This window comes from Bactrocera tryoni, unplaced genomic scaffold, assembly GCF_016617805.1.
Source record: "Bactrocera tryoni isolate S06 unplaced genomic scaffold, CSIRO_BtryS06_freeze2 scaffold_25, whole genome shotgun sequence".
In the NCBI taxonomy this organism is placed as follows: domain Eukaryota; kingdom Metazoa; phylum Arthropoda; class Insecta; order Diptera; family Tephritidae; genus Bactrocera; species Bactrocera tryoni.
Window position 1 is genome coordinate 20,557,411 of NW_024395977.1, and position 14,793 is coordinate 20,572,203.

General features: G+C 36.6%; 1 protein-coding gene and 1 long non-coding RNA gene across 2 annotated transcripts; both read right to left on the reverse strand.

Annotated features, from left to right (window-relative positions):
* Positions 1 to 2,652: 2,652 nt before the first annotated feature.
* Positions 2,653 to 3,671, reverse strand: LOC120780645. Its single transcript, XR_005705940.1, has 3 exons — positions 3,284 to 3,671; positions 3,076 to 3,209; positions 2,653 to 3,016 (listed from the first exon to the last, which is right to left on the reverse strand). It is a non-coding gene; the product is annotated as an uncharacterized LOC120780645 (long non-coding RNA).
* A 9,771-nt stretch (positions 3,672 to 13,442) lies between these two features.
* Positions 13,443 to 13,985, reverse strand: LOC120780792. Its single transcript, XM_040113041.1, has 2 exons — positions 13,710 to 13,985; positions 13,443 to 13,634 (listed from the first exon to the last, which is right to left on the reverse strand). The coding sequence occupies exons 1-2, from the start codon at positions 13,983 to 13,985 to the stop codon at positions 13,443 to 13,445; spliced, it is 468 nt and encodes a 155-aa protein (XP_039968975.1).
* Between the last annotated feature and the right edge of the window lie 808 nt (positions 13,986 to 14,793).

Here is a 14,793-nt window from a genome sequence, read left to right on the forward strand (position 1 = left end):
AGAATAGGGAAAGGTATTAATTTTTGTATTACATAGATTTGGTTGGACTACTAACTAAAATTTCAAAAACTAGAAAAGATATTGTCACAGGTGGGGGATCTTACACCCAACGCAGCTTAACGCCTTTGGAGTTGCTCAGCTTACAGCAGACAGTGAATCCAAGCGGTGCCGCATTTGCCACTGCATCTGCACCAACATATCTAGAAGAAAGCAGCAGACATGTGGAAGGTGACGAGGTGCATCTGCCTAGAACAAGAAAGTAGAGGAGCGCGAAAATTTGCGAATGAAGGCTTTGCAGAAGTCGGTATATTCTTCTTCCCGTCGACTCATCAGTTGTTGATGCGCATCGGCATCATCGGCATGCACCAGCAGCTGTACACTCTTATAAAAGAACGGACCTTCTCGATTAAGTTCTGCAGCTCGAATTATTTTCTCCAGCAGCAGATTGAAGAAGTCGCACGATAGGGAGTCGCCTTGTCTGAAACGTTCGTTTGTTATCGAACGGATCGTAGAAGTCCTTGCCGATCCTGGCGGAGCTTTTCGTGTTGCTCAACGTTAGTTTACACAGCCGTATTAGTTTTGCGGGGATAACAAATTCAGACATCGCGGCATAAAGGCAACTCCTTTTCCTGCTGTCAAAAGCAGCTTTGAAATCGATGAAGAGGTGGTGTGTGTCGATTCTACTTTCACGGGTCTTTTCCAAGATTTGGCGCATGGTGAATATCTGGTCGGTTGTTGATTTGCCAGGTCTAAAGCCACACTGATAAGGTCCAATCAGTTCGTTGACGGTGGGCTTTAATCTTTCACATGTTGAGAAGGCTTATCCCACGGTAGTTGGCGCACATTGTGGGTCTGCCTTTTTATGGATTGGGCATAGCACACTTAAATTCCATTCGTTGGGCATCCTGTCGTCCGACCATATTTTACAAAGAAGCTGATGCATGTTTGAATAGCTCGGCCGGCAATCCATAGGCCCCCGCCGCTATGTTGTTCTTCAGGCGGGTATTTGCCATTCTAACTTCTTCATGGTCGGGCAATGGAACGTCTGCTCCATCGTCATTGATTGAGGAATCGGGTTCGCATTCTCTGGTGTTGTACTTTCACTGCCATTCAGTAGGCTGGAGAAGTATTTCCTCCATAATTTAAGTATGCTCTGAACATCGGTGACTAGATCCCCATTGGGGGTTGTACAAGTGTATACTACGGCCTGGAAGCTTTGTGTAAGCCGCAGCATTTTTTCGTGGAATTTTCGAGCATTACCCCTGTCGGCCAGCTTATCAAGCTTTTGGAACTCACGCATTTCGGCCTCATTCTTTTTCTGTCTGCAAATGCGTCTCGCTTCCCTCTTAAACTCGCGGTATCTAACCCATCACGCACGTGTTGTGGTCGATCGTAACGTTGCGAGGTAGGCAGTCTGTTTTCTCTCCGCTGCGACATGGCAGGAAGCAGCTGTATGTAAGGAGTTTGAAATGCCGTCCCACAGTTTCCTTATACCGAGTTGTTGACGAGTGCTCTCAGAGTGCAGGAGTGCAAGCCGAGTAGAAAATCGTTCGGCTGTCTGTTCTGATTGCAGCAGCTCGACGTCGAACCTTCCTTGTGTTTGTTGACGTGTGCTTTTCGCTGCACAGAGGCGGGTCCGAATCTTGGCTGCATCAAGATAGTGGTCCGAGTCGATGTTAGGACCTCGGAACGTACGCACGTCTAGAACACAGGAGACGTGCCTTCCGTTTGTCACAACATGATCGATTTGGTTTTTGGCTTTTCGATCCGGAGACAGCCAGTTAGCTTGATGTATTTTCTTGTGCTGGAATCTAGTACCACAGATAACCATATTTCGGGCCCCGGCGAAGTCAATCAGCCTCAACCCATTTGAGGATGCTTCGTCGTGGAGGCTGAATTTACCGACCGTAGTGCCAAAGATACCTTCTTTGTCCACCCTGGCGTTAAAGTCGCCAAGCACGATTTTGATATCGTGGCGGGGGCAGCTCTCATAAGCGTGCTCCAAGCGCTCATAAAAGGCGTCTTTGGTCACATCGTCCTTCTCTTCCGTCGGAGCGTGGGCGAAAATCAGCGATATGTTGAAGAACCTCGCTTTGATGCGGATTGTGGCTAGACGTTCATTCACCGGAGTGAATAATAGTACTCGGCGACGGAGTCTCTCTCCCACCACGAATCCCACACCAAACTTGCGCTCCTTTATATGGCCACTGTAGTAAGAGCCACAAGGACCTACTCGTCTCTGTCCTTGTCCCGTCCATCGCATTTCTTGGACGGCGGTGAGGTCAGCCTTTATTTTCACGAGGACATAAACCAGCTGGGCAGCGGCACCTTCCCAATTAAGGGACCGGACATTCCAGGTGCATGCCCTCAATTCGTAGTCCTTATTTCGTTTGCCATGGTCTTCATCAAAAAGGGGGTCTCTCATCCGAGGCTGGTTGCTACTTTTCATTGGTTGAGTTTTTTACGTGGCGGGTCCCAAACCCAGCGCACAACCCTATGTAGGGGATGTTAAAAAAGGTGAAATAATAAAAAAGATCAATCAAAATTAAAGGAATTGTAATTAAAAAAACATAAATATCCTAAATAAAAAACGTTTTCCAGCATTTCAAAATTAATTTCAATTATTTTATTGTATGTATGTATGTACATATATTTTATTGATGCAACTACGCTATGACAATGCATTCGCAATTTGTTTTCGACGACATTCTGTAGCTGTTTCTTTGAAGTTTCCTTCAACTGCTTCCAGTGCTACAACTATATCAAGAAAAGTTTCTTGTTTAGGATTATCTACATTATAATTTTTACAAGTATTGTGTAAAGCACAACATACAGTTGCTTTACTATGAGGATATGGTAGTTTACGCGGACCTAGTATACAACGAATATGGCATTTTATCGTTCCAATTGTCCTTTCAACTACGTTCCTTGCCTTTGCACGTTTTTCTTTAAATTTGATTCCGCTATTTCTGGTAAAGCACCCATAGAAACTCTTGCAGTGGACAACCAGAATCACCTAAAAGATATTTAATTTTAGTAGTTATGTATGTATATACACATATAAATTGTAGTTACCTAAGTAAACCGAATTGTGATCGCCTCTTTGGCATGTTTGCTCCAAATATGTTTTTTCTAAACTATTATTCCACACAAATGAGTCGTGGCTAGCTCCTTATTATATAGGTTATCACCATATCCTGATCGCACGCCTGATTAAATAATTATTTGTTAATACGAAATAATAATAAGTTTTGATTTATGTATATGTTTAGTTGCTACTTACAATCACCGCATTTATGCTGTAAACTCCTTTTCTATTTGGATACAGAAATTTGCTTTCGCACGGAGCAATAATCGAAACATTTGCAAACCACATTTGGAATTCGCGATCAAGTGAAAAATTGTCTTCTTGTTATTTGTTTTTCTTCTTCCATTATGTCCGTTTTGATTTGCAAAGAGTGGATTCCAAAATTGAGAGCATTTCCTTTAAAACAAGGAGACAGTGGGCTGCACAATTCCTGTTTAAAAATCCACTGTTGTTGATAGCTCCAAGAGCCAAAATTTAAGGAGGGAACACAATTTTAACATCGGCGATATTGATGACGATAAGCGAATCGAAAATTTTTCTTTTATGCTGTATAATACATATGTACATACATAAATGCATCCTTGCTTAATCGAAAGTTTTCCTTAAATTTGATTATAAAAACTTATGTGATATATGTGTACGCAGTATAGATACATATGTAGCGATTAGCATCTCTCCAAATTGTAATAGATCCACTTATCAACTATTTCTAATATTGTAACTTTTTAACTACTTTCATCTGGTAACACTGTATAAGGGTTGGGCATAGTGCACTAAAAAAATAAATGCAATAAGGTTTCACTAGCACTACTTCTTCAGTGGTAGTTAAACAGCAAAATCCACTATAGAATATCAACTTGTATGAGCAGTCAGTTGAAGCTGAGTGTCATCAATTGAGTACTAGTTCAAAAGAGAGTAAAGGCTAAAAGTGTAAACACAATGACTGCGACAGACTGCAGCAGCACGACAGTGAGCTGAAAACATCGTTGTTCATATGTATTACTACATGTACATTTTGAGAAGCAACAACAACACAATGGCCGGCATGTACACAAAACAACGCAGTTGTCCATTTTGTATGTACACAATTTCGTTGTGGCCATACTAATTCCTTTCACTTCAATGAAATTTTAATATTTTGTTCAAAGTGAAATTTTTATTCAAAAAATAAGTAAATAGGTCAATATTTTTGCTTTAAATTATCAATTGTTATTACAAATGATATAATAGAGCTATAATATAGCTATTTTATGCTTTTATTTATAAAATAACGTCAAGTTTGTTAGAGCTGTGAATAATTTTACATTTTACATATTAGTGTCATCACCACTCTACCTCCTCTTTCTATCTTCCATTCTACTGTCAACTCTGCTGTCGTCGTACTGTCGTTGGCAAAAATAGGAGGATATTGAATATATAACACAACAAAATAACACTGCCCATAAGAACGTGTGTATTTTAATATTTGACAGATGTAGTTTGCAGTCTGTCATAGCCATTGTGTTTACACTTTAAGCGCATTTATTCAGAGTCAATTTCTATTTGTTCAGTATGTTGAGTAGAGTATTGATTATCGTTGGAATTGCTTGTTGTTGAAAAGAGATTTTCGTGATTAGGTGGATTAGACTGCATGGTAGTGTTGTTGAAGTCAGTATATTTATTAAGCGAGTTTAAGGAGTTGTTTAAGTTAGAAATGAGAGAGGCTGTTGTTGGACTGAAAAGTTTGGGATTTAAGAAAGAGGCTTGTTGGGTACAGTTGTCGCTGATATTTTTAGCTGAATGTGAGACGTTGTTGTAGTCTGAACTGATCGATGCAGGCTTGTTGATGGAAATATGTTTGTTGTTGGCGTTTGATGAGTGATTTTTTCTAGTTAAAGAGTTTATTGATGAGTTGGGAGCAGAGGTGACCTCTGCGTTTTGTTTTGATGTACTAGGCAAGTCATTGTCGGCAATTCTATGAGTATTTTTAGATTTTGTGAAATTGTTGATGGCAGAAATTTTTGTTGGTGTGTTGGATACAGAGGATACCTCTTTTGTAGGTTGAAGCACATGTGCAAAGCTAGCAGTGAGGAAAGGGAGGGAAGTATTTTCTCTATACTTTTTAAGGGCTTCGTGCATACTGCACTTTTCTAGTGTCTTTATTTTTAAAATTTCTTTGGTTTGCATATACTTTGGACACGTATAGTCCGAAGAACGATGCTCGCCAGAACAATTCGCACACATAACTCGGATGCAGTCATTATCGTGTGGAGAAGGGAAATTGCAAATTTCGCATGTTGGGGAACCCTTACAATGTTTTTGCGTATGACCCAATTTTTGGCATGACCTGCAGCGCATTGGATTAGGCACGTATGGTCGCACAGAGGTCATCCTCCATACGATGTTTATTTTGTTTGGAAGGGAATAACTGTTGAATGATATTAGCATAACACCAGTAGGCTTTATAACACCTTCAACTTTGCGAGTGAACTTATAAACCGCGGAAACTTCGTAGGAACTCAGTCCTTCTATTATTTCGCTTTCAGGCACATCGTTTAAAAACGGTGCATAAATCGTGCCTTTGTTACAATTAAGATGTTGATGATAGCTAGCGCTAACAGCGCAAATGTTGAAAACACATTTCGTTTTTATAAACTTTTCTGCTACTTGCTTATTTTTCACTAGCAGTAATAGGCTGCCGTCGCGTAATTCACTAATTTGGTTTATATCTTTGCTCACGGTAAGTAAGGCATTGTAAACACGAAAACAAGAAACCTTCGAAAGGGGTGTAGAATTCTCGTCGGATTTAATCACAATATACTTTGGATCATCACTTTTTATTGGCGGTAAGTCAGGAAAAGCATCTTGCAGTTTTTGATATGATTTTTTACGTTTTGGTTGGGGACCTTGGGCCAGCGCAGCAAACCTGTTGTCCCCGAACTGGGCATAGTGGAAAAATTATAATACAGTGATATAAGTATTGGATTATATTTCTCACTTAAAATAAGTATTAATCGCATTACTTAAATAAGCAGACCGTAGTGCAAAAAAAAAAAGAACACCAAAGGAGAGCTATATGAATAGCTATAAACTCAGAGAAAGACGCTAACTCAACTGCTCAGTACGAGGTTTAGTCGGTGACTGGTTTGGCATTTTATTTTTAATAATTAATCTGAATCTGAACTGAAATTCGATGTAGTATGTATGTATTCGCTGGTAATAGCCGCCTTGACTTTTGGAAGAAAACTGAACTGACTCAAAGCTTACCTAACGCAATAACACTTCTAATCAAAATAACGCCGACAACAATATTTCTGTTAGGTTTTGCACTTGCGTCTTCGCCCATACATATGTATATACATTAGAGTGATTCAAAAAAAAAATTTTTTTTTTTCGTTTGGTACTCGGAAAAATAGGTTCCTAGACACCTCTAAGAAAGCCTCTCCAAACATGAGTTTTTAATTGTAACGGGAAGGTCCTCCTACATACAGTTTTCTATTTTTTCTTATTATCAGATAGAAAAATTTATATCTCGCTTCCAACTACTTAAAAAAATATGTTGCTCCTTAGATTTTGTTGGAAATTGAATGCTCTACAAAAAAGGTTTACTAAGATTTTTTCGTAAACCCAAACGTTTAAAAGATATTAACAGTTAAAGCTTGATTATTTTTTGGAAAATTTTTTATTTCTTAAGAATTTTATAACTCAATGAAAAAAAAATTATTATGAATAGATTTTTGGAGAGGCTTTCTTAGAGGTGTCTAGGAACCTATTTTTCAGAGTACCAAACGAAAAAAAAAATTTTTTTTGATCCACCCTAATATGCATTGATGTTTGACGATGCATATCTCGTAAACGCTTAATTTAATCGAAAAATCATATAAGACCATTTATGTATATTCAGCAGTAAATTTCCTACAAAACTGTGAGTTTCATCGTTCATAATAATAATTTTTCATTGAGATATAAAATTAATAAGAAATAAAAAATTTTCCCAAAAATAATCAAACTTAAACTGTTAACATCTTTTAAACGTTTGGGTTTACGAAAAAATCATTATAGACCTTTTTTGTAGAGCATTAAATTTCCTACAAAATCTAAGGAACAATATATTTTTTTAAGTAGTGATAATAAGAAAAAATAGAAAACTGTATGTAGGAGGACCTTCCCGTTACAATTAAAAACTCATGTTTGGAGAGGCTTCCTTAGAGGTGTCTAGGAACCTATTTTTCCGAGTACCAAACGAATTTTTTTTTTTTTTTTAATCACTCTAATATACATATGTACATATGTTTGTAAGTATGTGTGTGTGAATATAAAACAAAGCAGAGTGGGCATGTCAAAGCGCAGTGTTCCTTAGCTCGTACATACATATTCGTGCAACATAGAAGAGAGCGCATGTCAAATCGTAGATAGCGCCTTAGCGCATGCATATGTATGTATGTACCAGTGCACATGCCAAAGCAAACATTTGTAATTTGTAATATTCGTCATTCTCTTATTGTCATAGATAACTTGATTAGAATCTCTTTTCTTGCTCTCTCGCTTGCAGCTGATCTGTTTTCTGAGCTGGCAACAAAACACAATCAGGGTGCCGTCAACCAGCAGTTAGTGAAAAAGGCGGAATGCCAGAAAAACAGCTTATTGCAGTGGTCGGCATTTCATAGCAAAATTTTGCAAACCAACTTCACACGTACGCTTACGCTCTATCGTTCAGTCGTTGTCGAGCCATCAACGAATTAACATCACGCAAAGCTATAGCGCAAAATCAAATATGCCCCGCGAGAAATATTTTATGATTCGAAATGCCTTTGGTGCCATGCAATGCCTTTTATGTTCCAAGTCTTAAAAAGATAATAGGGAATATATCCTTGAAACACATTTTGTTAATTTTCATTATGCTATTAATTATTTATAAAATTTGCTTAATTTTAATTCCAATTTCTCACTGGGCTACTTTTTTTTCGTGCTCACCAACACAGTGACAGATCCTCTCATGCCGACCACTGGCTTATTGTCATTTTGCTACCGAGCAGACAACATTGTTGTTGATAGATTTCGCACTTGCGCCTTCGCATATGTGGGTATGTGTGTAACGAAAGCAAATGACAGAAACATTTGTATTATTCATTCTCCTACATATATGCTCTTTTCTGTAGAAGCGCTGCTTATAGTAGCTTAATGTAAAAATTGAAGAACTTTAAACGCAAATATATCAAAAGTGGTTCAATGAATTTAAAATCTATAAAATTTGTGCAAAGTTTCAGATCGCACACTTTAATTTGATGTATTATTTGTCTCTGTACGTTTTGTAGATCTCTGGAAATAAGCGCCTTGTCTTAGAATAATATATAGATTACGGTCATAAGTTTAACAAAAAAATAAAATACAAAACAACAAGAACAGGCACGAGACTGAGAAAAACAACGACGCTATATGTATGTATGTATTATATGTATATACTTGTATGTACAAGGAGCGTCCCAAAGTAAACAGGACTTTTTGAATCTAGCGCCCCCTGGCGGCGCCATCTATATGACGACTGGTGCGTTAGAATCTGCTGTCTTTATCGATTATCCAGTGAGAATTTCATGACATTTCATAGAAATAACTTAAGCGAAGTTATTGCGTTTAAAGTGCCAGTATTTTGTCAGTATTTTGTCAATATTAAATATTATTTTAAAATTGGTAAAACTTTTACCGAAACCTTTCAATTGATGAAACAAGTTTATGGCGATGATTGCTTATCCCGTAGCAGAGTGCACTAGTGGTTTCAACATTTTCAAAGTGGTCGTGAGGACATACATGACGATCAACTTGTGACCCCATTAAAATCCGTGATCACCGGAAATTCCATCGAAACTGTGCGTGAATTCATCAAAAATCAGCCGAAATCATCATTGGAATTCATGCAAATGGAACATCTCCAAAACAAGGATTTATTGCATTTTGACCAAACATTTGGTCTTACGAAAGGTGTGTGCACGGTTTGTTCCGCACAAATGGACTGACGACCAAAAATTGCTCAGAATCCAACATTCGAAGGACGATTATTTGACCAAAAATCACATTTTAACCATTAACCCCCGTATTCACCTCATATGGCACGGTGCGACTTCTTCCTTTTCTGAAAAATGTATTTGCTCCTGAAAGGAAAGCGTTATGCAGACCATTCAAAAAGCTTGCACCGGCATACTGGCACTCATTCGACATGCTTCTAGACCGTGCAAAAAGCTGTATTGAAACAGAAGGAGACTATTTTCGTCGTTTCCACCTAAGTCTAATAGTTCAAATTAGACATATTTGCTGTACCAAACGCTGCAAGCCATTCCACATGAACCAGAGAACATAAAAACATAGAGACGGTGCAAATCGAATTTTGTATGATGCTCGATTGGACGGCTGACAAAGCCGAAAAACTTCAACCGAAGAATTCACCATATTCGCTGCTATTTAGCAAAAATAAGTAACGGGGCATCTCGACAGGATAAAATTTATAGCATACTAACTGTCAAACGTATTGCTATTGCCATTGCCAAATCTGTATGTGCTTTTTGCTATCATAATATACAGCCCTATTCTCATGCCCTCACAAAAGTCACCAACCTCACTAAACTGATGTTTCTCACTTTAGTGAGGTTTACCTTATTCTGGCGAAAATTCTAAAGCTCAAATGCTCACTATTATCACAAATATCTGTGACGTATGAAAGCAGCCATCATAATACAAAACATCTGTGTTTGTTTTGTTTTACATCAATATTTAACATTTTTTAAAAAATATTTGAGTGTTATAACTAGCATGGAGGAACTGTTCTTATGTATGCGGCAATTGTTGAGGAGGAGCAATCGGGGGTAGGAGGAAAATTTTGAAGGGTTTACGAGACAATAGCGATCCTTTTACTATGCAAGACACAACATTTATAAATACATTGCGATTCCCAAAATCGCCATGTAAAGTACTTCTAGGTGAATTGGTGCCGCATGATGTGCAGAAGTCGAGTATATCTTTTGATCTGCGTTTCCTGGCGTGTTTGTATTTTTACGGGCATGGCTCTTACCAAAAATGCGTTGGTAATAGTTATATGCCTTCTATGAGCCAGTCCTCTGTGTCAAGAGCTCTGCACTTTATTTCGAAATTAATTATGGATGTTAAGGGCAGTGAAATTTATTTCCCTTCAAGCGCGCAGGATGTTTCAGATACAAAGAAGGGGTAAGATAAATAAATAAAAATAAATATAAATAAATAAAAATAAATATAAATAAATAAATAAATTTTCTCTTAAAGATTTTACACGAAATTTGGGATCAAGGGCACAATCGGCGCAATCCATTGTACCCATATTGGGATTGTTTCACCCTCAAGCACAGACGCATACATACATATCTGTATTATCCATTTGTGTTTTTGTTTGTTTATTTTTATTAAAACAGCTGTTTGACAGCAAAAAGCTTTTTACCTCACGTGGTGACTTTTTTAAGCTTTTTTCTTATGAGGTTTGAGCAAGAATAGCCTCACAAGAAATCTCTCAAATTTTTCCTCTCAACTCAGTTGAGAGGTTTTTTCAGAATAGGGCTGATAATCATTTGCGCAAAGGCGTAGGGTAGGTAGGTTCGAGCTCATGTAGGGCATGCTTTGAGCTCTTGAAAAATTTATTTTATCTTTTGTGAAATGCCGTCGAGTAGGTAGCTGATGTAGCGCACGTTTTGAGCTCTAGAACTCCTTAAATCTTTTATGTGGAAAATAAAAAAGGATAAAGATGCTTTTTTCACAAAGGTATTTCTGGGAAAAATAAGAAGTCATATTTTTGGACTACTATATAATAATTGTGGCATAAATTTTATATACCAATTAAAATAATAAATTTAAAATGAGCAATAATATATTGATTTATGCTTGTATAAGTTTATTAAATTTAAGACTTCGCTATTCCCAAACCAATTTGCATAATTTTTCTGCAAATTAACAATATTAAACTAAATATTAATTTTTTTTTTAATTTGAAAATGCACTTTATTTTTACAATATAACTCAACCGTCTTAATACTCACTCTTCTAAATTTCATATTACCGAAATGCAAATGCCGTCGGCAAATGTGCAAATGGGATACGTTGCCTCTTCGAAATTTTCAGAGAAATGAAAACTGCGCTGTCAAACTGCTGAAGTGACAGCTTATAGCTTACAATATATGGCAAACTAATTAGTATTCCATACATATATTGTAAACAATAAGCAATGTGGAGTCTCCAGGCAATAGGCACGGCAATACAGTTAGTATGCTATGAATTTTATCCTGTCGAGATGCCCCGTAAAAGACGACTGCTTACAAACAGAGGAACATACATGAAACGAGAAAAATGGAAAAAGTTAAGCAGAAAATAAAAATGTTATGATACATAAGCATGATCGTGACACTTATTGGATCATTCCTTTAATTTTTTAATTTTATAGGTAATTTATAAAAGTCCAAATTGACTATAAATATTACTTTACATGCATTCATAAAAATCAGCAAAATAATAATATTTTCCTCTTAAATTTTTTTGTATTATTTTACTTGCTAATATAAATTAAATTTATCACAACAATATATACAACTTCTATCATATTATTTCTATATACTCATGTATTTGCACATGCACGCATGTGCGCATTCAGAAATTCTACATGCGCTAGTTAATCACAATTCATTCACTTTATTATGTACTTTGCACCGGCAGGGCAAGTTCTTTTATTTTATTACTACAAAACTAAGACTAACATCCCTATTCTGTGCACTTGACAAATTCAACATATTTCTAATTTGTCAAAGTTTTAAATTTATCAAGCATTTGGTATTCTGTGTCTGAAATGAAAATCTCTTTTCTCTATAAGTTGTTAAGATGTCAAATGCTCTTGACAGCAGTGCTCGTTATATCTGATTGTGCATCTTGTTGTGAAAATGGAAGATATTTTACTTTTGTTATTATTGTTAAACGAAGATGAAAATTGTGAGAATAGGAATCGCGCGCGGCATTTAAAAAGTTTACGCGACGATAGCAATCCATTTTCTTTGAGCGAGAATACCTTTGTGCAAAATTTTAGATTAACTGCCGCCGCCTAATTGATGAACTGGCCCCACATGATAATCAGAAAACGTCACTAAATTTAACTGTAAGGGTTCTAGCAGCTTTGAACTTCTTTGGACACGGCTCATATCAGAAATGTATAGGTAACAACGTCAACTTGCCCATGAGTCAGTCATCCCTTTCGAGAAGTGTGCGAGCTGTAGCAAAACTTATTGTGAAGGTGAAGGGAGGAGAAATAAAGTTTCCCAGTTCAATAGAGGAAGAAACTTTTATAAAAACGGGGCAAGTAATATTGTAATACAAATAATAATATGCTAATATATTTGAAATATATTCCAGATTTTTTTAGAAAATTTGGAATAAAAAGCACCATAGGAGCAATCGACTGCACGTATATTGCTATCATTGCTCCACCATCAAATAATGTCGAACGTCCTCTTAATTTATATTTAAATAGAAAAGGATTCTACAGTATCAATGTTGAAGCAGTAAGTTTTGTTTTTGCGTGCACATACATACATATATGGCAATGCAATTTTTGAATGTATCGTTTTCTAGGTTTGCGATCACCGATTATGTTTTACATTTGTAAATGCTAAATTTCCGGGTGCAACACATTACTCTGGAATTTGGGCAACTTCTGAATTAATACGTCTGAGCAACAACGGAGAGAATCTTGGCTTCTTGGCGATCAAGGTTATCCTCTAGAACCATGCGGGCTTTTAACACCAGTGGGAACACCTAATACCCATAAAGAGCAAAAATACAACAAATTACATGGTTCTGCAAGAAACTGCATAGAGAGAGCATTTGGTGTTTTAAAATCTCGCTTCAGATGTTTGTTGAAGCACCGAGTTCTACATTATTCACACGAAACTTCCGCTAATATAATGACGAAAGCAGGCATTACGTTCAACGAAATAGATGACGGGGTTGCAGAAGACTTTGATTCTCCAATTAATGATTATAACTCTTCACAGTACATGCGCGAAGGTGAAAGAACAAGATCAAGATATATATCAACTCTTTAGTTATATACATATATACAGAGTCTAATCCATATACTTATGTACATATATAAATGTTCTCACAATTCGACCTTCGAAATACACTACTTACTTCCATTATTTGTTTATTTATTTGTCCTTTTTGTTAAAAGAAAACAAATTGAAATTTACATTCCATTTTTTTATTCTATTATAAAACAAAAAAACCAAACTTAATTAATTCAATAAATATTAATTAAATAAAAATATTACACATATTTACATACACAATTATTGCAATTTTAATTAAACTTTAGATATTATTTTACGTTATTAGTAAACGATTTTATTAGTTCTGTTATAGAACTAGTTAGGCCTTGAATGGCCTGCATCATTTCACGATGCTCCCGTCGCCTCTCTTCCTCAGTAGCATTCCTTTTTAATATATCAGCTATCAAAGTGCTGATAAGCTTATTTCGTGCCTTTCGTGATAGCATCGAAGTTGAAGCATCCTTAAAAGAAAAAAACGTAATAAGAAATTGCAAACAAATTTTATATTTTGTAATTATATCATAATGAAAACTTACCTGGTTTTCCAAGCTAAGATACGTAGGTGGTGTCGAGGGACTTGCTGTATGGTGTTCGGTATTTGGGCTTGCATCTACCTGACTGCACAATTGTAGAGGACTACTCGTGCGTGATGAAATTGCGCATTCATCCGTTTCCTCAATTGGCGTTAAACCTAGGCTTTGTACATTTTGCATCCCATCTACAGCGGCCGAGCCAAATGTAGACAAAGCCATTTCTTCGAAGTCCGTCATCGGCTTGGAACTTGGACCTCCACCTGTGAGCCTTTGGTTCATTTTCAACCGCCTTGCTCTAGTGCGCAGTTGGTTTTTCCAAACGCCTAACGTCTATAAATTAACACAATATAATAAATAAACGAAAAATAATCTAAAATGTTACCTCTTTCCATTTTGCAGCACTTCGTATTGGTCCTCTGCACAAATTAAGTTGATCTGCCAGCTGTTGCCACAACTCCTTCATCCGTTGAGGCGTTTTTGGGCAATTTTTCCCCGTACCTATTTATGGGTGTGCTTGGCAAAACAACACATATGCCTCCAGCTGCTCGTGCGTAGCTCTATCGTGCTTGGATTTACTATAAAATAAAAGTTAAATTATACATTTTGTTAATAATTAAAATTTTGAAACTTACGTTGCAGAACAGTCCATTTTAACGAATAATTTGAATAGAAATCAGCTGTTTTCTATTGACATTATTTTTTTCACCATACGTGTGGGGAAAGCTTTACGATTTGAAGCTTTTACTTTTATCAAGATTGCCACAGAATACCAAAATATTTCTCGCTTGTTAAATATTTGAGTTAATTGTCAATATTTTATTAATTTGTCAAAAGCACAGAATAGGGGTGTAAGTTCATTTTGATAATTTAGTGCTATTTATACTACTTTATGGTACTAGTTTCTATTTGCTGTCTGCTATGTTATTTGTAGTTTCTATTTGCTGTCTGCTATATTATTTGAAGGTAGACACACTATCTACAGTCGATTGTTTGTCGTTACAAACAGTCCCGAGAGAATAGCCTGTAGGAGATAACACTCGTTACGAGTATGTGTGATACCATTTCTATTTCACACCATATATTGGAA

Bases quoted from the DNA above. Each gene is read 5' to 3' on its own strand.
- LOC120780792 (XM_040113041.1), bottom strand. From the start codon at position 13,985: ATGAACCAAAGGCTCACAGGTGGAGGTCCAAGTTCCAAGCCGATGACG. The intron at 13,635-13,709 runs GTAAGTTTTCAT...TTTTCTTTTAAG, and splicing joins ATCTTAGCTTGGAAAACCAG to GATGCTTCAACTTCGATGCT.